This window comes from Typopeltis vanoorti, chromosome 9 (genome assembly GCF_054136105.1).
Source record: "Typopeltis vanoorti isolate ZY-2024b chromosome 9, IOZ_Tvanoo_1.0, whole genome shotgun sequence".
Classification (NCBI taxonomy): Eukaryota; Metazoa; Arthropoda; class Arachnida; order Uropygi; family Thelyphonidae; genus Typopeltis; species Typopeltis vanoorti.
In genome coordinates, this window is record NC_143557.1 from 40153630 (window position 1) to 40179507 (window position 25878).

The 25878-nt window shown below is 35.4% G+C and overlaps 1 protein-coding gene across 2 annotated transcripts in view; it reads right to left on the reverse strand.

Annotated features, from left to right (window-relative positions):
- The window catches only part of Prp31 (pre-mRNA processing factor 31), a 274807-nt gene that overhangs the window by 218990 nt on the left and 29939 nt on the right, over positions 1 to 25878 (reverse strand). For both annotated transcript variants that reach the window (XM_090398337.1, XM_090398338.1), the window contains exon 3: positions 18887 to 18944. In XM_090398337.1, coding sequence (XP_090254463.1) covers positions 18887 to 18944 — 58 coding nt within the window. The remainder of the gene's footprint in view (positions 1 to 18886; positions 18945 to 25878) is intronic.

The following is a 25878-nucleotide window of genomic DNA, read 5'->3' on the forward strand; positions in this document are numbered from 1 at the left end:
TAAAATACTTCTTTTAACTTTATCAAATGCTTTCAAAGTCAATAAATGTAACATGTGTTTCTGAATTATATTCTCTTCTTTTCTCTCTTATTAATTTTAGGAAAAGGCTCAGTTCTATACATGATCGTCTTTTTCTAAATTCATTTTGTACTTATAAAATAAAGCTTTATGTATATTTGTATATTTTATATATTATAATATATATATATATATATATATATATAAGGAAATAAAGCTAAATGTGAGAATTACAGAGGAATTTCTCTACCAAGTATTCCAGGTAAGATTTATGCAAGCATACTTGAAAAAAGGTTCAGAAAAATTGTGGAAGAGAAACTTGAAAAACAAGCTGGGTTCAGGCAAAATAGAGGCTGTAAGGATTAGATTTTTACGTTATGACAAATAGTTGAGAAATAACAGGTATATGTCAAGGATCTGTAATTAAGTTTTGTAGATCTGAAAAAAGAATATAACAAGGTGCCCAAAGAAATGATTTTCAAAATACTACAATTATATGGGGTAAGTGGAACATTATACAGAGCAATACATAGTCTATATTAAAGATGTAAGCCAGACATTAAAATTTGAAAGAAGGAATGGTTTGTTGAAAATCAGTTTTAAAGCAAGGATGAGTATTATCTCCACTCTTATTCATCATCTATATGGTTCATACTATGAAAGAAAGCAGTGGCGGCTCGTGGCTTGAAATCATGGGGATGCAGCAACTTTCAAAATATACATACAAGAAACAAAAGTCTACACTTGTTTGGATAAAATATCAAAATTATGGTAAAAATTAAAAAAAAAAAAAATTTAAACATGAAAATATATTGTTTATTATCTATAAAATTATATAGTTTGGTATAATTAAATTACTTAACAATAAAATATATTCTTCTTGATTTGTTTCATGAAAAAATATTGTTTATGATCGATAAAATTATACAGTTTAGTATAATTCAAAATTACTTAAAAATTCTGAGATCATAATTGTCAATAACTCCAATAATGTTCTAAAATAAAAACTATTACAAACGTTATGTCTTTAATTGTAATATCCAAATATTTAAAGAGATGGAGTAAACACGATAAGCACTACGAACACTCTACTACTGGCGCAAACTGCATATAAACAACAGTGGAACTGCGTGACAGACAGTGGCACATTATGATGTGTATATGCTTGAGCGCATAGCAATATGATACTGCGGTAAACACAGTGCAGCTTCCTTCACCCTCCTAAGTGCTACAAGATGGATTTTTAGTACTTTTTATACCAAATAAGAGTATTGTACAGGATTGTTGATAATAAAATTAAATATTACAAGCAAATATAAATAAATTAATAAATATATTTATATTACATATCGAGAAAAATTGGAGATGCTGCAGTTCTGCAGTGCCTATGCACAAGCCACCCCTGAAAGGAAGTGACATTAAACGATGTCAGAATCGGAGATATCAAAATTAGCTCTTTGTTTTTCAGGTATATATAGACATAGGGGTGCTTAAGAGTCAAAGCTATATAACTGAGAGGAGACCTCCATATAGCCTTTAAAGCAATGCGGAGAACCGATCAGGGCTTCTGACCTAACATCCAGCACCTTGTCATATGCCTTTTCCAGATCTACAAAACTTAAATACTGATCTTTGTTATATTCCCATGATTTCTCAACTGTCTGTTGTAAAGTGAAAATCTGATCCTAACACCTCTATTTGGATTGAATCCAGCTTGTTCTTCACCAAGCTTCTCTTCCAGAATCATTTTCAACCTTTTCTCAAGTATACTTGCATATATATCTTACCAGGAACACTCAGTAGAGAAATACCTCTGAAATTCTCACATTCAGCTTTATTTCCCTTTTTATATATGGGTACTATGAGAGTTCTACTTGAATCATCGGGAATTCATCCTTCTGTCCAGGCTTTCTGAACTATGCAGTGCAGCCACTGTAAGACTTTTATAGCACCGTACTTCAGCATTTCTGGTCGAATATCATCTACTCCTGCTGCCTTTCCACATTTCAGACTTATGATGACTTTTTCTACTTCAAGTATGAATATGTATTCCTGACTGCATACCTGGTCAGTGTTTTTTACCACTGTGCTGTCATCCCTGCTTGTTACATTTAGCAATTTTTCGAAGTAATTACTCCATACTTCAAGGAGATCTTTTTCTCCTGTTTTCATTTCATCTTTATCATCTCTAATTCCTTTTACAGCAGTCTTTCCTCCATTTCTGAGCATCTTCAACATCCTCCAGAATATTCTGTCATCTTTATATTTATTTTCAAAGTCCTCCAATGACTTTTGTTTAGCTAATTTTACACAGTGTTTAGCTTTCTGACATTTGTCTTGGTATTCTCTAAGAGCACAAGCTGACTTATTTGCCAGGAACTTTTGATGTGCTTTCTTCTTTTCTTTCACTGCCTCTTTAACTTCCTGTGTCCACCATGGAGTTCTGATTTTTCTTTTCTATCCTTGCAGTCAACCTCACTACATGCCTCTCTTGCTGAATCAATTAGTGTTTTCTTTAGGGACTGCCAATGAATCTCCAAGGTTTGGTTCCTGTTCTCAACCTTTTTAATTTTTTCTTGAATAATGTTTGTGCATTTTAGTCTACAGTTCACATCTGAGAGCTGCTAAATTTTTATTTGCTTTTAAACATTCTTTCATGTTCTTCTTTTCAATATGAAATTCAGTTTTATCCTGCTCAGGACTAAATGGTGATCATTTCCGATTTCAAATCCTCTGTACACTCTAGTGTTCTGGACCAGTTAGAAAACATCACTATCAACAATAACATAGTCAATGAGACTTTTCTTATTCTTTGCCTCTTCTCCCCATGTGAATTTGTGCACATTTTTCTGTTGGAACATGGTGTTAGTAATAACCAGTCCATGTCCTGAGCAGAAATCCAATGGGTATTTACCATTATTATTAGCTTTGCTCTTCTCTCCAAATTTTCCCAAAATATTTGTGTATGTCTGATAATCATTTCCTACTCTGCTATTTAGATCTCCAACAAGGACCAGCTTTTTTCCTTTTTCATTGTGTCAGTTCCTTTCTCTAAAGCCTCAAAAAATTCCTCCACTTCTACTTTAGGAGACCCTTAAGTGGGACCATAGGCACAAATAAGTCTCATTGTCAGTTCCCCCCCCTCCATTCTGATACATGTCCACATCATTCTACTTGAAATTGTCAGCCATTCAAGAAGATTAGCCTCATATTTAGTGTTGAATACTATGGCTACTATATATTTTCCTTGACTGTCATTGCCTGAATATAACATTTTGTATTTATTGCTCAGAAAGATCTAACCAGTTTTTGTCTTTTTTGCTTCAGTCACCCCTATTATGTCAATCTGGTACGTGTCCAATTCCTCATTTCTTTGCTATTCATTTCTCCATTTCTAGCTCCATTTCTTTGCCATTCAGGCTTCTTATGTTGATAATACTGATCTGGTACTGTTGGGGTGTATTTTAGAATTTGTTCCAGTAGCTGACTTTTTGCTGTTTGCCCTGGTTCCCTGGCGAAAACAATGGGGGCCTTGTTTAACCGGGCGATGCCCCAGCCGGCATGAAATTCTATCATGTTGTACCGTGATTTTTTATTTTGGTTTAAGCCAATAATAATGCAATTTGGTCAGCTAAATCCCAAATTGCCAGCCCATCCAAGCTATTCAATCCGCTACAGTTATATGGTGTCAATGGGTCATTATATTAAGCAATACTTAGACTTTATTTGAGTTGTAAGTCAGCAGTTAGAATTGAAGGAAGTACAGGAAGATGGTTTAATGTTAACATGTTCGCTGCCTCACAAGTCAACTATGAATATACTAGTATGTCGATTACCGACCTCCTATGCCAAGCACGAGTTAACCCATAATATAAGCACGTGAATTTAGACTCTTGGCTTGTGAATAAAGCGGAGAGCACGTCTGGAGGCTTGGTAGAAGTAAAATAATTTCAGCAAAAGTATAGTATATTATAAGAGGCATTGTTGCATAAACTGTGTATTTATTAATGCAAATAAAACTATTTTTTGAAGTTTTTTCAACATATACATATATTTATATACGATATATCATCATTTTAGTTATCGCTAGAATCATCTGTAGGATTATAATCATCTTCGAATTCGGAACCAAATAATTCATTCCATTCATCATCGCTCATATTAGCGTAAGCTTCTAATTCTTCATCTGTAAGCTTTCTTTTACTGGCCATGCCGTAATTGAAGGTTTTTATTTAGATAATTTTAAATAATTATAAGACTAGATGCAATAAACCTTACTGCATTGAATGCTGAACATCAGTGACTCTGAAGTTACACAGTCGTCAGCGCATGCAAGACATAGGTGGGGAGATACGAGATTACTCACAGTTGGCTTATGAAACAAAATTCTCTGTCTGATAAGCCAGCTACAAGATAACTTGTACTGACCTTGTAGAAAGTGTTTGGCATGTGGTATAACAAACTATGCCCAAGGAGCGTGGCAGCGAACGTGCTAAATTTGGTGTCAGACAAGGATGTACATTATTCCCCCTGTTATTCATTATCTATATGGTTCATATTATGAAGGAAAGTGGCATTAAACCTGATATCAAAATTGGAGATGTTAATCTCAGCTCTTTGCTTTATGCAGATGATGTTCTAAATCAATCATACTTCTAAATCAATCTAATTCTAAATCAAACAGTGTATAGTGTGAATTCTTCTGTGAATTGTGCTGCATTTTTTTTCTCAGTAGCACAAGTGTTCTTTAGTGGTTCTGTTTTTGGAGTTTTGTTGTTATATATTGCGTTATTTTTGGGTTACCGAGAAGGCAAGGTCACAGTCGGCAGCATTTGTGGTGGAAGAGAAGATAAGTTTTCGCTATCTAATATATTTGAATATAATGTTATATTTATATATATATATGTTTATATTTAGGGTTTATTTATATATATATATCTGTGATACAGTGTTCATATATACTTTTAGCAATTAGTTTAGTAGTTATTACTTGGCAGTAGGGAATGATGTCGCCGAGGCAGCTGCAATCGCAAATAGCATGTCACCAAGTTCTTTGCCATTTAAGAACTCTATTATACATAACATAATATAGGACTTTGTGACATGCAGTGTTTGCGGCATGTATGCTTCCCGGAAGTCAAATATGTGGTGGGTGAGAGAAGGGGAAGTACGTATATGCGCAAAATGCAGATGGCAGGAGGAAATCAATGAATTAGATATTTCGATAACCGACCTAGTTGCTTCAGGGATGGGAAATGAATCTCAGGAGATGAGTAGTGTGATAGGAGAGAATGATGAGCGAAGTATGAATGAGAAAATAAGAGTCAGGAGTGTGGAAGGCTTGAATGACTATGAAGTTTACAGAGATGGTTTTGATTGGGTAAATGAATGGCGAGTAAGAGTGACTAACTTGCAGAGAGGGATAGGTGAGCTGAAAGAGGAGGTGGAATGTCTTGTGAATGAGAAGTATGAAAGATGAGATTAGGAGAATGGAAGAGATGTATGCAAGGTGAATCAGAGTAGGAGTGAGAGAAAGTTTTGGGAATGATAAAAGAGGAGAGAATAGAAGTGGTAGGAGAGAGAGGTTTGGGAATGATAGAAGAGGAGAGTATAGAAACAGTAGAAGAAAGTTATGGAAATGATAGAAGAGGAGAGAATGGAAACAGTAGGAGAGAGGGAATGAGAAGAATGCGAGAGAGCACTGGAACCAGGGATAGAGTGATGTTAGGAAGGCAGGTAAGTAGGGGAACAAGGACAGAAAGTGTTAGAGGAGAGAGAGTGAGGGATGCATGGGAGCAATCGAGGAACAGGGTGGTAAGAGGTATAATGTATGAGGGCTCACTGATCCATGGTGTGCAAGATAGGATGTGTGAAGAGTGTTTGCCTGGAGAAGATAGAAAATGTGGCTATGGCAATTAAGAGGGGCAAAAGGGTGGATGAGATGATTGCGATGGTAGGAACAAATGACTTGAGAGGTAATGTAAATTGGGCAGCGAAAGAGATGAGATTCTTGCTTGAGGTAGTATGAAAGAAGACACAGAGAGGAAAGATAGTGTGCGTGTTGCCTAGGTATGATAGTGACGAGCTGAGCAGAAGAGCAGTAATATTGAATAACATAATAGCTAGAATGTGTAAGAAGAGAGGATTGGGATATGTGGATGCTTGGAGGACATTTGAGGAAAGAGAGGAATTGTATACTAGAGACTGCTTGCATTTGAATGAGCCCTCATTCAAATGCAAGCAGTCAGTGTCAATGCAGGGAAACTAGAATGCCCAAGGTGGCATTCTAGTTTGGTAGCATGGGTGGTCTCTTGTGGGAAAGGGTACTTAGGGGGGACGACATCAGGTAATGCTGAGTCCAGTGGAGTCTAGAGTGGATAATGCTGGGTATAGAAATATTGGCATTTTTATGCTTTATACTAATGCCAGGAGTATCCGGAATAAGAGAGAGGAATTGGTGGCGCTGATAGCATCAGTCTGGCCAAAGATTATTGGGATCACCGAGACGGGGTTGACAGAAGAGGATATAATAACAAGAATAGAAGTCGCTGGGTACAGCATTTTTCGGCAGGATAGGAAGGGAAAGCATGGTGGCAGAGTACTGCTTATGATAAGTGACGACTTATGTCCTATAAGAGTGAAGGCTTTGGAAGGCAGTGACACTAATGATCTTGAAAGCATAATGTGAGGTAGAGATAGGCAAGACGGGATATTTAGTGGGGTGTTGCTACAAACCAAGGAGCACAAAGGGCAGGGACCAGGAGATGTTCAGACAGTTGAGCTTGGCAAGTGCAAGAAGAATGATTGTTATGAGAGATTTCAACTACAGCAGTATAAATTGGGGAAAGGAAGATGCATGTAGCAATAAGGGAATGGAATTTCTAGAATTCTTGAGGGACAAGTGTCTTAGGCAACGTGTAATAGAGGGAACAAGAGGTTCAAGAGTTTTGGATTTGGTCATAGCATCAGAAGAATTCATAATAACTGAGATGACATCTCTCCCACCAGTTGGAGAGAGTTACCATGTGGTTTTGACTTGGAAGATGAATAGACATGCAGAAGTATCAAAGAGATGGGAACATATGTGGCAGGTGATTATAATAGTCTTAGACATCAACTTGGGGAAGTTTCATGGAGGGAGGAATTGGAAGGCCGGGATATCATTAGTGCTTGGGAAATTATGAAGGAATATTTGTTAGAAGCAATAGTAAGCTGTATTCCACAAGTGAAGAAGAGGACACAATTTGGAGTAAAGTGGATGACAAACAATATTAAACAGGAACTGCATGTGAAAAAGAGGAAGAGATATAGAAGCTATGGAAGAGATATAAGGAGACAGGTGAAGAGCAGATGCATGAAGAATATAAGATACAGGCCAGGAGAGTGACTAGTATGGTAAGGAAGGTGAAACTGGAATATGAGAAGAGATTGGTCCTAAGTCCAAAGAAAATCTAGGGAATTTTTTAGCCACGTAGCCAGTAAGAGGAAAAATGATCGTGGAAGAATGACATTGTGGGATAAAAATGGGAATAGAGTGACTGATGCAGAAGACATAGTGGAATTGTTCAATGAACACTTTATTGGAGTATTTTCATCCCGGAGGAGTAAATGTTAATACTTGAGGGATAAGGAAGGTTCAAGGATTAGAGCGTGTTTCAAATGCTGAGTACTCTGGATGTCAGTAAAGCTGTGGGACTGGATGGTATTTCACCACGAGTTTTGAGAGAATGTGCTAAAGAACTGACAGCTCCAATGATCTGGCTTTTCAATGAAAGTCTGGCTATGGGAAAAGTGCCCAGGGAATGGAAGGAAGGTAACATAGTGCCATTGCATAAGGGTGGTAGCAGACTGGAAGTGTCTAATTATAGGCCAGTTTTTGTGTCATCAGTAGTTGTTAAGATCTTGGAGAAATTAGTTAGGGACCGTATATAACATTGGGCAGATGAGGGTAATGTTATCTGTGATAGTCAACATGAATTTGTGAAGGGGCACTCTTGTTTTAGTAATATGCTAGTCTTTTATAATAAAGTTACAAGAGCAGTAGATGAGGGAAAGGCATATACTGCCATTTTCTTGGATTTAGCAAAGGCATTTGACAGGATTCCACATGATAAGCTGATATTTAGGTTGCAGCACATGGGACTGGATGTCAGGTTAAACTGGATTCAGGATTGGCTGTCCGATAGGTATCAGGGAGTTGTGTATGGTAAGGCAGTTTCAAGGAGGTAGAGGGTTACTGGTGGGGTCCCACAGGGCTCAGTACTGGGGCCTATATTGTTCAACCTTTATATCAATGACATTGTCAATGGAGTGCAGGGGGATATTCAGTTGTTTGTGGATGATGTGAAGCTGGGAAGGGTTATAAGTAATAGTGCAGATGTGGTAGTTCTGCAGGAGGATTTGAATAAGCTAGACATATGGGCAAATGAATGAGGGTGTCAGTTTAATGCAGCAAAATGTAAGGTCTTGAGGTTTGGGACACATCGATGGGATGCTACATACTCTATTGGAGGAGCTATACTGAAGGAAGTAGGGGAGACAAGAGATCTGGGATTGATAGAAACCTGAAATTCAGAGGACATATTACAAAGGTGATGAAGGTAGCACAGAGGATTGCTGCAATAATGAGAAGGACACCGACCTGCTGAGATAAAAGCATTATCATTCCTTTGTATAAGACCCTGATCAGACCACACTTAGACTATTGTTCTCAGATTTGTTCCCGTGGATTTGAAGGAGATAAATTAACTGTGGAAAGGGTACAAAGCCTGATAACAAAGACATTTTCAGGCCTGTACAATGTTAGTTATGAGGATCGGCTGAGGGAATGTGGACTGTAGAGTTTGGTGGACAGAAGAAGGAGAGGTGATATCATTAAGACTTTTAAACTGTTGAGAGATGGTTACAGGGTTGACACCAGGGAGTTCTTTTGCTTGATTGAACAGCGGGAAGGAGTGATGACAATGAGGCAACCCTGGAAGTTACGAAAGGAAATTGTGAACAAGAGGGTGAGGAGAAGTTTTTTGCATGGAGGGTGGTTGAACCATAGAATGCATTGCCTGATAGAGTGGGGGAGAGCGAGAACGGTCAATGAGTTTAAGAAGTGGTATGATAGACTTTGTGTTTTCTAGGAGGGATCTCCCACACTGAATCTTGATAGACTTTGTGTTTCTTAGGAAGGACCTCCCGCGATGAGTCTTTTGACTCCATGGAGACCTAAATAATAATAATAATAATAAATAAATAAATCTGCTACAAGTCTGCAAGATTCCCTGACTAAAGTGAATAACTCTTGTAATAGATATGGTATGAGGGTCAGCACTAAAAAGACAAAGACAATGAAAACAGGCAGAAACATTGAAAATATCAACTGCATTGTGAATAGAGAACCTATAGAACAAGTAAAACATTTCAGCTACATAGGCACGATTTTTAGTGAAGATGGTAAATTAAATATGGAAATAGACAACAGAATCAACAAAGCTGGTATGGTAAGAAGTCAATTGAATAAATTTATATGGAATAACAGAGAAATTAGCCAAAACACTAAATTAGCTGTATACGAGGCAGTAGTATTCAATTCAATTTTAACTTATGGATGATCTGAGAGCTGGATCAGAAGTAAAACACTTGACCAAAGACTAGAGACCGCAGATATGAGAGTACTGAGAAAGATTAGGGGCATGAACAGATGGCATCAATGGCAATATCATATTAAAAACGAGGATATTAGGAAAGAACTTGACATTGTCAGCATCCAGGAATGCATTAGCAGAGCTGATCTCAGGTGGTATGGTCACTTAAACAGAATGGGTGAGGAAAGATTAGTAAAACAACTCTTCTCTACCAGGTTGGCAAGAAAAAGACCAAGATATAGTGGATTGATACAGTAAAAAGTGCCTTAGAAGATAGAAATATAAGATCTGATATTGTTGGAGTCTTGACAAATAACAGACTGATTTGGAGGAAAATTGTAGATAGGAAGTTAGTAATGATGTAATTTTTCATCTAGTACTATCATATCCTGTGCACCCCTTGAGGGTTTACATCAGGAATTTGATGATGATATATAGACATATTTTTTAGTGAAGATGGCAAATTAAATTTGCAAATAGATAACACAATAAGTAAAAGTGATATGGCAGGGAGCCAAATGAATAAATTTATATGGAATAAGAGAGAAATTACCAAAAACAAGTTTTAAGTTATGGATCTGAGTTGGGTTAGAAATAAAGCACTTGTCAAAGATTAGAAGCCAGAGATATGAGAGTTTGGAGGAAAATTAGTGGTCTGAACTGATGGTTATCAATGGCAAAGTCATGTTAAAAATGAAGATATTAAAAAGGAACTTGACATTGCTTGCATTCAAGAATGTGTGATCAAGACTAATCTAATACTTAGTATTCTACTCAGTATTCTAATACTTACTTGTCAGTATTAGAATACTGACAAGTAATAGACTAATTTGGAGGGAAATTGTTGATAGGAGATTAATAATAATATAAATTTGCTTTAACTATATCGTGTGGTGCTATCATAGTAGCCTGAACACCTCTTGAGGGTACATATCAGAAAATTGATATATTTTAATGATTGGTTTATGGGCACAAGAGCAGCAAAGGCCATACTGTGCAATAGAGAAATTTATGAAGTACACAAAATATTAACCAACTGTCAGAGATAAATTAGTAAATAATATGTATATAATAATTAAGTTAAGCAAGGTAGTATTTACATATAAGTAAATTTATAAGCAAATTTGTTTGTATAAATTAATTAATTGCAAATAATTAAAAACGCTATGCAATTTGTTTAGGTGTTATAACATCTCCTGAATATATGTGAATTTTTTAATTTTAATTCCTATGATTTTGTTTTTCCTCCCTCTCTTGAAATTTTTTCCATATATATATATATATATATATTGAAGAGTATTGGTGATAATCCACTTCCTTGAATGATATCTCCATTGGTTTTTTTTTGGTTGTTTCATTATTAATTTTAATATAGTTTTCTTCCAATATATTTGCTATTGCTTTTATGGTTTGAGGTGAAGCTTTCAATTCATATAGTATATTGATTAATTTTGTTCTATTGATTTGATCATGTGCTTTCTCATAATCCAGGAAGACCATATATGTTGGCAGATTAAATTCTATTCTTTTTTCTATAATTTGTTTGAATGTAAATGTGGGATCTGTGCAGGATCTTCCTTTCCTAAAGCTGCATTGTTCTTCTCCAATAACTTTCTCGGCCCATGGTGTTAATTTACTTTTAATTATATCTAGATATATTTTATAACATGTATTTAATAAGGATATTCCTTTGTAGTTTCCGCAATATTTTCTGTTTCCTGTTTTGAAAATGTTTATGACTACTGCTGTCTTCCATTCTTGTGGAATGTTTCCTTCTTCCCATATTCTGTTTTGGAGGTTTTTATAGAATTCTTCTGTTTCAGATTTTTTTTTACTTCTTCAGGTGCATATATTCCTATGATTGTAATAAATTTCTTATTTAAGTCTAGTCGTTATTATTCTTTCAGCGATCCAGTTATATGATTCAATTTTGTCTTTCCATTTATTGCTGATCATGATGGCTATACCTGCAGCTGCTCGTTTTTCGTTGGGTTCCACTGTATATTAAACTGTAGTCCTTAAGTTCCTTAGAGCCTTTTGATTTTTTCTTTGTTTCTGAAATTACTGCTATTTCTATTTTCATTTCTGTTAGAGCTTTTTGTATTTTTTCGATCTTGTGATTGATGCCTCTTATGTTTATTGTTCTGATCCGTATCCAGTTCCGTTTTGTTATCCATTTGGGCTGTCCAGTTTTTTATTCCCTTGAAATTTACAAGTAAAAGAATTTGTCAGCTGGGCTGGTTACCAACCATCTGCAGCCTAGTCTAGTGATGGGGCTGCCATCTTAGGGCCTCCAGACATGTCCACTTTGTTCTGGGACTGCTTATTGGGTATTCACAGCTAACCACCATTTCTGATGGCCATTCCCCTATTCACCACCTGGGGATCCACTTGGTCACAGTAACTCTCCTCCAAGTGGCTTAGTTAGACAGGTAAAAATTTCATTCCTCTCTCATGTGAAATGCTGGCACTCCACCAGAATATGGCAAATGGTAAGATGTGTATTGCATTTTTCACACATAGATGGGTCATCAGTTCTCAGTAAATAACAATATGTAAGGTGACAGTGACCAATAGAGCTTAGCAAGAACAACATCTCTCTCTCTCTCTCTCTCTCTCCTACACTAGATTTAACTGCTAATGCACTATTTCAGGCTTAATATCATGTAATATGTTTGTCAGTGTCTGCCATTAGGCAATTACTTTTCATCTTATAAACTGCCTGATGTAGATACTGTCAAACAGTACATGGAAAAAGTATGAGCTGATCTATCGGCTGCACCTGCAGTCTCACTTCCCTTAATTCCAATGTGGGTGGGAATTGAGCACAACTGAACATCAAAATTAAGTCTTCATTTTGTATAATAGGTGTACATTAACACACATGGCACAGAATGTCGAATATACACAGCAGAGGAGATAGCCTGTAAAGAACTCAATGAGTTTGTATAAATTACACATTTTTGGTAGCGGTTTTCTTTTATATGCACAAGAGTGAGATGAATGACATGTAACTCTGATGTATAATTACTGTAATCAGGTGGGCTCTGGTTGGAAATGTCAGGAAACAGCAGCACAGCCAACAGAGGTGTCAGGTCTTGAATCATCAGTAAAGATGCACAAGAAATCAGAGTGTGCTGCTCTGTGAGCATTAAACAATTGCAAGTAAACAGATGATAGTGTATGAGACTTCTGTAGTTAACAAAGTGACAAGTTGAAGAATGGAGTGCAAACTTGCCATGGAGGGATGCTGTTATGTTCGGTGGAGGCAATGTTATCAACATTCATTTCAACAGTTTGCATAGTCTCTTTAACACACACATACCAAAAGGGCATATTTCAGTCTGATGTGTGTGCGCGCTACTGAGCTTCCCAACACAGAGAAAAGAGAAGTCCATGTAGGATGCTCTGGAAGAGACTTTATTTTTAGGGCATAATTAAAAGATAACTGTTTCCATCTAAATGATGAATGATGAAGCTGTTTCATTTGCTTCAACGTAAAGACTTTGAGTGGGCAATGTGCAAAAGGCACCAGCAGTTGAAAAAGGACCTTATGATGGGTGGGAATCAACCATTACAGGTTATTCTGCCTTGCAGAACCATAGACTTGCGATCCATAACCAGCTTCAAATATATAAGTGCACAATAAAGACAAAGCAACAAAGATCGATTTGATCAGCAACCCATTCAGTACAGAAGAGAATGTGAAGGAGATTCAATGCTCTCTTGCACTTTTCTCTTAGCCAGGAATGCAAGCTTTCTGTCAAAGACGAGTCCTAAAAACTTGGAGTCTGTTGCTACTGGAATAACAGTTTGTCTCATTCTTAATTCAGGATCTGGGTACAAATGCATTTTTTTTTACAGAAGTTTTTTCTACTGAAAACACATTACTAAAAGCCCATAGAGAGACATGATCAATTGCTTGCTGAAGTTGTCTTCTGATTACCCATATGTTATGAGAGTGACAGTAAATTGTGAAGTCATCAACATATAGAGCATTGTTTACAGTGGGAGGAAGCTGTTCAGTGATTGAGTTAACTTTGACAGCAAAAAGTGTCACACTTAAGACAGAGCCTTGAGGAACTCCCTGTTGTTGATGACAAGGCGAAATAGGGTACATCCCACTCTGACTTGGAATACTCGCCTGGACAGAAAGTTTTTAATAAATAGAGGAAGATGTCCTCAGAGACCTAGATTATAGAAGTTTTAACATGTCATATATCCAGGCTGTGCCATAAGCTTTTCCCATGTGAAAGAACACTAAAACAAGATGTTCATCTTTAAGGAATCATCTTTGTACAAGTTTCTAAATTGACCAAATGGTCTAAAGATGAACGATGTCCATGAAAACTACATTGCATATTGGAGAGAAGATCACTGCTTTCTAAATACCAGAAGTCTGGCATTAATCATTTCCTCCAATATCTTACAAAGGCAGCTGGTCAGAGCAATAGGTTGATAATTATGTGCTTATGTTGAATCCTTTCCTGGTTTTAGGATAGCAATGAAAACTGACTTATGCCAAGAATCTGGAACCTCTTCCTCAGCAAGTATTCTGTCTTATATTAAAAGGAGATCCATAAAAAATGATGGAAGATGTTTTATCCTTTCATAGTAGATATCATCAGAGGTGAGACAATAATAGAGCTCCTCTTAGTTTAACATTTAACAAATGGCTGATTGTACAGCTCAAGCCCACAGGTAAAAAAATTTAGCTGCTATTTCTCTTGTTGCTCTTCCAATATTAAAAATTCAGCAGGTTATGAAATTCTTGCTGAGATTTTGGCAAAAGTTTCTCCCAAAGTGTCTGTAACAGCTTTGGTATCAGCAGCAACATATCCATTATGGTCTAAGGTAGACAAACAGTGTGTTCTGTATCTATCTTTCTTTTTATGTATTTTATCCCATACAATTTTTTCACTGGTTGTTTGATTAACATATTCAGGTTGGAGCGATCGTAGCTCGCTTGCCATGAACCCAACCATCTGTTGAAGCAGGCAAATTTACCCACAATTTCGTTCCTGCATGTTGTCAGACTTTCCATGATGGTTTCTTCAATTGTAACTAATCCTAGATTGAGGAGAGGGGGATAGGTGAAAAGGAATGTTTTTTTCAGAATATATTAAAAAATAATAATTATTAATTATTAGTTACTATACTTGATTTACTAAAAGAAGTAAAGAATAGCAAATATCAAGAAGAGAAAGAATAGGCAAGAATAAAGATACTTTCAGTAGTGTAAAATGAATTATGAATTTACACCTGTGATATATGTGCGCTTGTGTTATAAGTATCTGGAGGTGGAGTGAAGAATACAAATTTTCAATGTCTAGACTTTCATATTTGCATTTATCATGGGCATGATTTAAAAAAAAAAAAATTGAATATACTATCTCTAATTGCACTATTTGTCAACAAATAGTGCAATTAGAAAACTGGTATAAAAACAGCCCTATCTAATGAAACATGTCTCTTCCCACAGAAACTATGCTGCATAGACTCAAACAAAACCATTTGTTGCACTGCCAAACACAGAATCTAACTAAAAACAATTGTCCTAACATTTGTCCAAATTTTCAATTACATGAAATAAATGTTTGTTTGATTGCATTTGAAATTTTCAATGTCATTAAGACAGATCCCAAATGTCAACTTCAAACAACTTCAAATGAAACGGGAGTGGCACACAAATGGTAATGGGAAGTCCCATCATTAGGATAAACGTGCAAAAACACTTCCCAACTTGAGGGAAGTGTTTGAGGTAAATTGGATCCAATTTTGTTTTTGACTCTGACATCTCACATATGCTTTGGTGCAAGCACACTTGAACACTAAGTATGATGTGGTGAGTTAGCTACAAAATATACCCCTGCTCTGTGCTGATTTTTAGTGGCTGCCTAGCATGCTGGGTTCCATCAAAGCTTTTGGATATAGAGTGAAAATTGAGATGACAATTTTGGCTGCTGTTGTTTGGCCAATGCAACCTTTTATATACTTTACTACTTATAGTAAAGTAGTAAATGTAAAGTAGTCAAACTGATAGGTGTTTGACTGACTGTACCAGCATTAAATTTTGCAGGATGGAAAAAGTATTCCAGTCAATGTGGTCCATTTTCCATACAAGCATCTGCATAGAACATGATTCGTGTGAAGACACTCTACAAATAACAAGAAAATGATCACTTCTGTAAATATTGTCTTCAACATCCCAAGTGAGCAGTGGAAAAAATGGCAGGAGAGCAGATTGTAAAATCGACTACAGAATATGAGTAGTTAGGCATACAGAGACAGTATTGAGTCTATTATTCAAAAGAGAGAGGTTGTTATTGTCAAGGATTCATTCACTGATATGACCTCATCTATTTGTGCTGGCACTATCCCACAGAGTGTTGTGCCCATCAAAGTCACCCATAAGAAGTATGGGTTCAGGCAGTTGCAAGCTAAGGTTATCAAGACTGATTTTATTTAACTTAGAACCCGGTGGTAAATAAATTGAACATAGTGTAATAAGAAATCCCAGGGACAAGCGAATCACTACTGCTTCCAGTGTAGTATTATACTGGACACAATGCAAAGGAGTATGACTGACCACTAGGATAGCTACTCAATCCATGAGCAGCCCACCTCCAGTTCTGTCCTTAAAAACAGCAATGAAATTCCTTAAAGTAGGATCCTCACTGGGTCTTAAATATGTTTCCTGCAGACAGAAATAAAAAAGTTTGTGTTTGTGCAGTAAAATCTTGATACTATCGATATTCTGGCAAAACCCATGATTTTATTTTATTTTTACAATGCAATTTTAAAATTGCATTGTAAAAATTTTTCTACTGTTTGGCTTTGCAGACTTTGTTTCTGGAGTGAGAACATAGGTCAGGCGATTGTTGCACTCAACAGAGAAACACTCATGATCATGAAGTTCAGGTGTAGTGAAATTATCAAATTTCAGGTGTAGTGTGGAATAGACACACATGTCTGAGATGCTGCTGACATTTTCTTTGCTGCCACCTTCTCAGCATATGAGGATCTCACAACAACTGTAGTAGTGGCTAACTTCCTTTCTGGATCCTGATATATTTTGTTCTGTTTTAATTTCTTGTATTTCTTTTTCATCTTTCCACTTCTGACATGCAAGGGTGATCTCCCTCAGTTTAATTCAGGATGTTGAGGGCTTACTTTTTTGTCAGGTGTATATTAATCAATTGATTTGGGGAAGTATGGACAGCTAGTGTTCATCTCCTTCTCTGGTAAAATATTTAATACAAGTGAGGTGTCAGGGTCAGTTGGCAAGTTTAATTTACAGCAAATACTAAAGTATCCATTTTTTTCTGTGTGTATGTATAAAAGGGGGTTGATATCTTTGCCATAATTTTTTGACGAGTGGGTTTTCATTGAATTGAACCATTTTTGGAGTTGTTTCTTGAGTGAGAACGTAGGTCATGCAATTGTTGCACTCAACAGAGAAGCATTCGTGATCATGAAGTTCAGGGTGCAGTGAAATTATCAAACAGTGGAATAGACATATGTGTTTGAAATGCTGTTGACATTTTCTTTGCTGCCACCTTCTCAGCATATAAGGATCTCAGATCAATTGCAGTGGTGGCTAACTTCCTTTCTGCATCTTGATATATTTTGTTCTGTTTTAATTTCTTGTATTTCTTTTTCACCTTTCCACTTCTGACATGCAAGGGTGATCTCCCTGAGTTTAATTCAGGATGTTGAGAGCTTACTTTTTTGTCAGGTGTATATTAATCAATTGATTTGGGGAAGTATGGACAGCTAGTGTTCATCTCCTTCTCTGGTAAAATATTTAATACAAGTGAGGTGTTAGGGTCAGTTGGCAAGTTTAATTTACAGCAAATACTAAAGTATCCATTTTTTTCTTATAGCAAATACTAAAGTATCCTTTTACACACACACATTTTGTGTATGTGTGTGTGTAAAAGGGGGTTGATATCTTTGCAATAATTTTTTGACAAATGGGTTTTCATTGAATTGAACCATTTTTGGAGTTGTTTCTTGAGTGAGAATGTATGTCATGCAATTGTTGCACTCAACAGAGAAGCATTCGTGACCATGAAGTTCAGGGTGCAGTGAAATTATCAAACAGTGGAATAGACATACGTGTTTGAGATGCTGTTGACATTTTCTTTGCTGCCACGTTCTCAGCATATAAAGATCTCAGATCAATTGCAGTGGTGGCTAACTTCCTTTCTGCATCTTGATATATTTTGTTCTGTTTTAATTTCTTGTATTTCTTTTTCACCTTTCCACTTCTGACATGTATGGGAGTATGCTGGATGATCTCCCTAGCAGTTGACACATTTGGCTTTCTTTAAAAGATGTATTTTATTTGAAAGACTTACTGCAACACCACTGACCCTTACAGGCAAATTCACTAGCAAATCAATCCTGTCCAGATCATCCAGGATTGCCCGTCTTGCCAAAGCAGAGGCCAAAATAGTGCAAGACTACTAGTATCCCTCTTTCTGGATGTCCACAAGTCGCACTGCATAGCAAACACAGCAGCAGAGTATTGGATCCCAGTGATGGTGATCTGAAAGAAAGAATAGTTATAAAGACTCAGGAGAAGTAGAGCAAAGAATATGGGAAGAAAAGCAAAGAAAAAGAGGAGGAATGAAAAGGACCATTACCATCAGTGAGAGGTCACTACTACGAAGAGGTGTTACACAGGAAGGGGTTTTTAATGGTTAGAGACTCTGAAACACTGTGACCATGTGAAGTTAATTCTGGATTCAGATTAGAATAAAAACTCATATCAGCAAGTTTATTTAATAATGATTAAATGAAGGAAAACAGATATAAGATGCTTCTTCATTATCTGCCGCCAAATACATAATTATTACAATAAAAATAGTTGTGCAAGATATTAAACTGGCTTCAAAGATAAGCTAAATTGGAGAAGTGGAGCAATGTAATTCTTTTTTTTTTTAAGTTTTATTTACCATGTCAAGTTTTTCAGGAACATAATCCCCCCCGCCTCAAATAGGGAGCTGCTACCATACTCTTCATTCTTTCTTAGTTCAACTTTAGTTATTTTTGTCTAGTTTATGAAAATATGGCCAGAAAATGATAACATTGCGTGTTCCTTTTTCTTTCACTTTGTCAATAGAATAAATTATACACACACATATACACACACATATATATATATATATAAATACATACATGCACACACACACACACATATGCACAAAATACACCCAAACTCCTACCTTCTTCTTTCCTTTCTGTCTTGCTCCTTTTTTCTATATCCTTCATTACTCTAGCCAACTGTAAAATAAAAGTTTTCTCAGTAAGCTGTAAAATATGAATATCCAGATAATTACATAAACATATTACATAATATGTGCTTAGATATAATGTCACTTGGTTAATTCATCAAACCGGATAGTTTGATGTATTTCAAAATTTAAACATTACTGTATATGTTTTCAAACAGTCAGATTTTGAATCATTCTGGTAGTTATAAAGAATAAATTCACTAATAACCAAAATAGAGATATTTCACTTATACATTTAACAGAAGAAGCAAAAAATTTTAACATGTTTCACTAACATTACTGACAACCTCTTTAAGATGCTGACACAAAAAAATGTACAAAACATGAGAACTTTCTGTACCTTTTGCTACTATGATCAACTTTCTGATGCTTTAAGTAAAACAGTCATGCCGAGAAACATGCTGAAGTTCTTGTTTTTATTTAACTTACACATGAAATCTTGCTATTTTGTATTTATTTAATTCTTTTAGCCCACAAATTTTCCTTCTAATATGCTATTTGGTACAGAGAGAATTACCTGAATTATAGAAAAGTCTAATTAGTACCATTCCATTTATTTAATACACATTATATGTGTATTTCTTAGTAAAAGCTCATCTCATAGTCTGACTTCCTCACTTTATAACTTCAATGCCAGTTTTCTCTTGAGTCATTCACTACATGTAATGTTAGGAGGGTATTCTCTCTTCAGATTGTTCAACCAATGTAATGTGTTCAGAGCTGCTATTTCACTTACCCTCTTCTTCACATACAAAAATGTCTTCCCCTCAATAACCTCAAACCCCATTCAGTTTGTTCATAGAATTTACCACTCATCCTACTTATATAATGAACCCTTCAATGCTTAACATCAAGATTATCTAGTGCCCCTAAACCTAGCCACCTTCATTTCTTCCAAAATGCAGTTTTGTCTCTTCTACAGATATTTCCATGGGTGCTGTTATACTGAAATGTCCATTACATCCTCCATTTCTGTTAAATCCTCAATAAAACATTCTTTTGAATTGCTGACTCCCTGAACCTACTACTCCCATTCATCTTTCATTTCATCTACCATGGTTCAGAACAGCCTTCCCCCATGAAGTATTCCCCAAAGACTACAACCTCCAGTTCTTCAAAATAAAAATATCAACAGATTACTCTGCTCTTCACCCCATACCAAACATAGCATTTTTTGCTATACATAGGCCTTTGCAGCCTCTCATATGTAAGAGTGATTTAAAAAAAAAAGTGATGATGGCTTAATATTTATCTTCAAACTCTGCAACTAATCCTTAGTACTAATGCACTTTGTATTGCAACTTACTCTCTACTTATATATCAATACTGTAAAAATAATCACTAGTTTGTTTTTGCATGTTGCATGCATGGTGAGTGCTTCAAGTCAAGGTAATATGAGCTGTGCATGTGAGAACGAGACCTCCCACAATGAATCTCTTGACTCCATGGAGGTCTGATAATAATAATAACCTAATCTCAAGTACAGCAAATGCAAAAGAGCAAAATATTCCTGATACATTTAATTAAACATTAAGAAAAATTAATTTTATTGGTAAATTAATCTGTGATAATATTTCCTACTCTGAGATTACCTGAGATAAGACAATATTTATGTTCAGTGACAGTGTCAAAGATTTATATGCCAAATGAAAAAACACTACATTGTTTTGTGGAAGTAACTTTACATTTTGAGAAAAAGTTTTATAAAGAATGTAGCCTAAAAAACAGTAGAATTTTTTTATGAGAAATATGTTACTTAGTCTGGTAGATGACAATCACGTGCTGATAATATTCGTGAATTTTCATAACAATTCAGCACTGGCAGTGCAAGTCAGTGTATTAATTAATCTTCTATGATTATGAAATGGAAATCTCATGGGTACTTATTGTATTCATTAGAAGGCCATTGATCTAAATTAGTTTGTATTTATTAATTTCAAAGTTTATCTTATAAATGTTGCAATTCTTATGGTTCATTTTATTTTGTAACTACATACTATCGGCACTTACTATGTGCATAATTAAAAAATAATAATATGTAAAAAATTAAAAGTTTTGCAAAGTTTATCCTGTCAAGAAAATCTTATAAACAAAAGCTTATATCATTGAGGTATGGTTCCAGAAGACAGTATACCTATCAAAATGGTTACTAGGGAAGAGAAGAGGGAAACTGCCGAAATTAACCTCCCTACTGGCCAAAGTGGATGAAATACACAACCTCCCCTGCTTAGGATTTTTTCAAGGATCAAAATATGTGCAGCTTTCTGCTTTTTATCGCTTATTACTCTATTCTGCCATTAATCCCTTAATAGATTAACTGTAACAAAGTGACCTCTGAGGCCACTTGACAAAGTATAATGGAACAAGATAATGTAACAAGTGCAATGGAAGTATGATAATTTCTTTCATTTTACTGAGAATACTACAGAACCTATTTTTGTGATATATATAAATATAGATAAATAACATGAAATGTTCATGTTTTCAAATAACATTTACTGAATTTCTACTTTCCTTGCAAATTTCCATTATATGGATTCATTATAAATCCAAAAATCTCTGGCTCGGTACTGAGTGGTTAGGCTGATTAATGACCTATTTCTTGCACCTCACTCATTCACTGATGATTACCTGTTGCAGCATTTTCTACAAATATTTTCAGTCACTATTCATCAGAACTGCCACTGACAATTCTCCCACTCTAAAATTTTTACAACTCACACGGCAGCCACTCAACACCTCCAAACACAAAGAACAAATTTTTCTTCCATTCATTCCCTCCACAGCTGTTCACTAAAAACAGCCTCTCCTCCATACATTTCCTAAAAAATATAACCCATTAGTTTTCAAAACAAGCATTATTCAGTTTATGCTTTCTCCTTAACTTCATGCTCATTTGAAGTTTATAATGTTACAAAAGGATGAAGAGAATGAAAATGTTTCATGACACAATAGTATCTAAGAGATTCGAAACAGGTATTAATCAAAATTTAATGTGAAGCAGAGCAGAACAAAATTTAATATCATATTGTAAAGGAAATGTGTAAGAAACTTTTCAAAAATAATCGAAGCTGAGCAGCTTTCAGAGGTGAACTGTAGACATACGTATATAAATATTACTGGAAGAAAAATGAAAGAGCTCGAAAATAGTAGTCAAACCATGGACACTCAGTGTCAGATGCTGAAGGACACATTAATTTATTCAACCAGAGAGGCATGCAGTGAAATTGTCTGCAAGGATAGAAAAATCTGAACTCATAAAAGAGGACTCAAGAAGTTAAAGAGGTAGGAAAAGAAAAGAGGAATGCATATTAAGAAGACAGCAAAATGTCCTTAAGGGTACACAAAATGCTTAGAAATGGAGGAAAGATTAGAGTACTGTAAACGGAATCAGATTATAAATGACACGAAAACTGAAAATAAAGACATCCTAGATGTTTGTAGTAATTACTGAAAATGAAATAAGAAATGATATAATGGTGGCAGAAAATATTGAAGAAGAATGCAATCAGGAATACATATCAACACTTAAGGTAAAAAAAGCCATCAAAAACCAGGAATGTGGGAAGGCAGCTGGAGAAAATGATATTCAACTAGAAATGTTCAAGTGTGGAGGTATAAAACTTTTACCTGGCTGCATTATATAATTCAGAAGGCCTGGTGAAGTCAAATTCCACATGACATAATACCTATCTGTAAAAAAGGGAAATAAAATTGAATGTAAGAATTACAGAGAAATTTCCCTAATGAGTGTTGCAGGTAAGATTTATGCAAGCATACTTGAGAACTGGCTAAAAAATTGCCAAAGATAAAATTTGAGAACAAGCTGGTTCAGAGCAATAAAGGGTTATTATGATCAGATTTTCACTTTTAAACAGCTAGTTGAGAAATTCTAGGAATGTAAAAAGATCTGTAAGTTTTTGTAGATCTGGAAAAGGCTTATAACAAAGTTCCTAGAAAAAGTTACTTAAAACACTGTAATTATATGGCATAAACAGTTAGAACCAAAGGAAGTAGAGGAAGATGGTGCAACGTAAAATCAGGTGTAAGAGAAGGGTGAAGAATATCTCTCCACTATTATTCATTATCTATATGGACCACATTATGAAGGAAAGTAGCATTATGACCAACATCAAAATTAGAGATATTCAACTTAGCTCTTTGCTTTCTGCAGATGATGTTGCTAAATAAATGCAGTACAAGTTTGTAGGGTTCCTCACTAGCTGACTAGCTGCTGTAACTAACATGAACTTATGGATCTGAAAGCCAGGAGAGAAGTAAATAGTAGAGACTAATATGAGAGTTCTGAGAAAAATTGAGAGTGTGACCAAATGGCATCAATGACAGAATCATTAAAAAATGAAGACATTACAAAGTAACTTGCCATTGTTAGCATTTGGGAATGTGAGAACTGAGCTTATCTCAGGTAGCATAGTCCTTAAACAGAATGAAAGAGAGTAGAGATTAGCAAAGCAAGTGTTGGATGCCATTACATCAAAAAAACACCCAGAAGAGAGACCAAGATGGAGGTGGATTGATATAGTTAGAGATACCTTAGAAGATTGAAATATAAAGGCTAACAACATTGGCCATAACAGATAAACTAATTTAGAGGAAAATTGTCAATATGAAGTTAGTAATAATGAAAAAACTTTTCATATAGTCCCATCATATTATCCTGCACATCCCTGGAGGGTACTTATCTGGAATTTGATGATGATGATAATGAAACAAAAATAAATTCATAAAAGGCTATGTTGTTTTAAAAGAAATTCTTACATAATCAATTAATTACACTTCTTAATTAGTATCTAGTGGATATACCAAGTGAAGGTGAGGATTGGACATTAAATCAGAAGCCCCCAGTTGGTTCTCTGCATTCCTTAAAGGTAAGGTGAAGGTCTCCTCCCACTTATTTGGCATTGATCCTTAAGTGACCCTTGTAAGAATTATTAAAACAAACAACATAGCCTTTTAAGGATTTATTTTGTTTCTCATTATTAAAATAAATTCATAAAATACTATGTATTTTATTTAGGTAATGACTAATAAACTCCTGTATTCTATGATGAATTTGAAGTGAAATTGTCAATAGTGATGATGTCAAGAGTAATGATGTAAAACTCGTGTAGCGTATTACTGTAATATCCTGTATCCCTCCCCCCCCCAGAGGATATAAAACAGGAATTTGATGATGATGAACAAGACTTGTGCATAAATTCACAGGGAGAGAATACACACATCTTTATGCTGGAAGATGGTATCTGTAATAACTAAGTCATGTCCTAAGCAGAAATTCATCTAATAATAACCACATTATTAGTTTTGTTATTTTCTCCATATTTTTCAAATATGTACAGCATTCCCTACTTGATGTTTAAATCCCCAACAACGACAACTTTACTTTTTCTCAAAAAATTCCTCTACTTCTTCCTTAGTACAATCTGCTGAGGGCTCCATGGTCCTGTGGACTTTTCTTCATCCCTTGCTATTAACATCTTTTGCAGTGTGCATCACCAATGGATAAATAAGTCTCACTCAATTCCTCATTTTTTGATGTTTACTCTCATCACTCTACTTGAAACTGCCTGCCATTCATGTGGATTACACTCATGTTTAGTGTTGAATACTACAGCTATTACTTCCTTTGCTTAAGATGTGGGGATGATACTGGAAAGGAGTTTTAAAATTCAATTGAACTTCAAAAACAAGCAATACAGTTACATCTGGACCAATGTGAAACGATTTGGTTGCCCGAGTTTCTCGGCATGTGGAGGCATTGGAGAGGATTTATAGATAAAGTGACCAAAATGGTGAATGATGCATCATGTCATGCTCCCTATGAGTAAAACTAAAAGTCTATGGGTTTTAGTTGAAACCTTGTAACCCACAATAATGGAAATGATAGAAATATATAAGGGACTTCAGAGGATTGATGTAGAATAAATATTTCAATCATTTTACTCAAACATCACTTATCAAGCAAACAATGCAGTCCTCAAGCCATTTCTATCCATACCCTCTTACAGGACTTCCAAGAAATGGCTACTTGATCAATCCTTTCTCATCATGCACTGAAATATGAGTGTTTTGTCAGTGAATGAAGGAGCTTGAAGAGAATTATGACAGGAACTGTATGAATAATGGTTAGTGCAGCCTCTTGTGATAATTGTTCTGACCTCAAAGAAGAGGCTGTTAATAATTATTACAATAACATTGCAACAGATAGCCTGTGTAGCTCTGTGAGAATGGTATTTCATTCCACAGGGACAGACCACTCAAAGAAAGATCAGTATAAGTTCAATTCTAATTGCTGAATAGAGCAAGCAACTTTTTTGAGGTCTTTCTTTGCACCCAAGTTAGTTAACCTTTCTTTAACCCAGACAAATAACATTTTTCCTACTAGACACCACAACTTTTAATCCCACATCTCAAAAAATTGAAAATAGAACTCATAGCATTTCAGGTCATACAGTGCCATACTTTGGTTACAACTATACATAAGAGTTAAAGAAAATTGTAAACAATATGCCTGTACAAAAATCAGGTTCCACGAAGCAGCATCTACATAGAAAGAGAATTGCTGCAGACGGCACAGCAACACACAAAAGGTTAAAGGTTATAGTAGTACAAAAATGTCAACAATACAAGTTAAATAAATAAAATGTGTGTGTGTACAAGCCATCTATATATAATTAAAATGCAGTATCTATATATAGTTAAAATTATAACAGATGTTTTTACAGCCATACATAAATAGGCAAAAAGAAATTATTATACAATGTATACATTCATCATCATCAAATTCCTGCTATGTACCCTCAAGGGGTGTACAGGATATGATAGTACTACATGCAAAATTTACATCATTATTAATTTCCTATCTACAATTTTCCTCCAAATAAGTCTGTTACTTGTCAAGA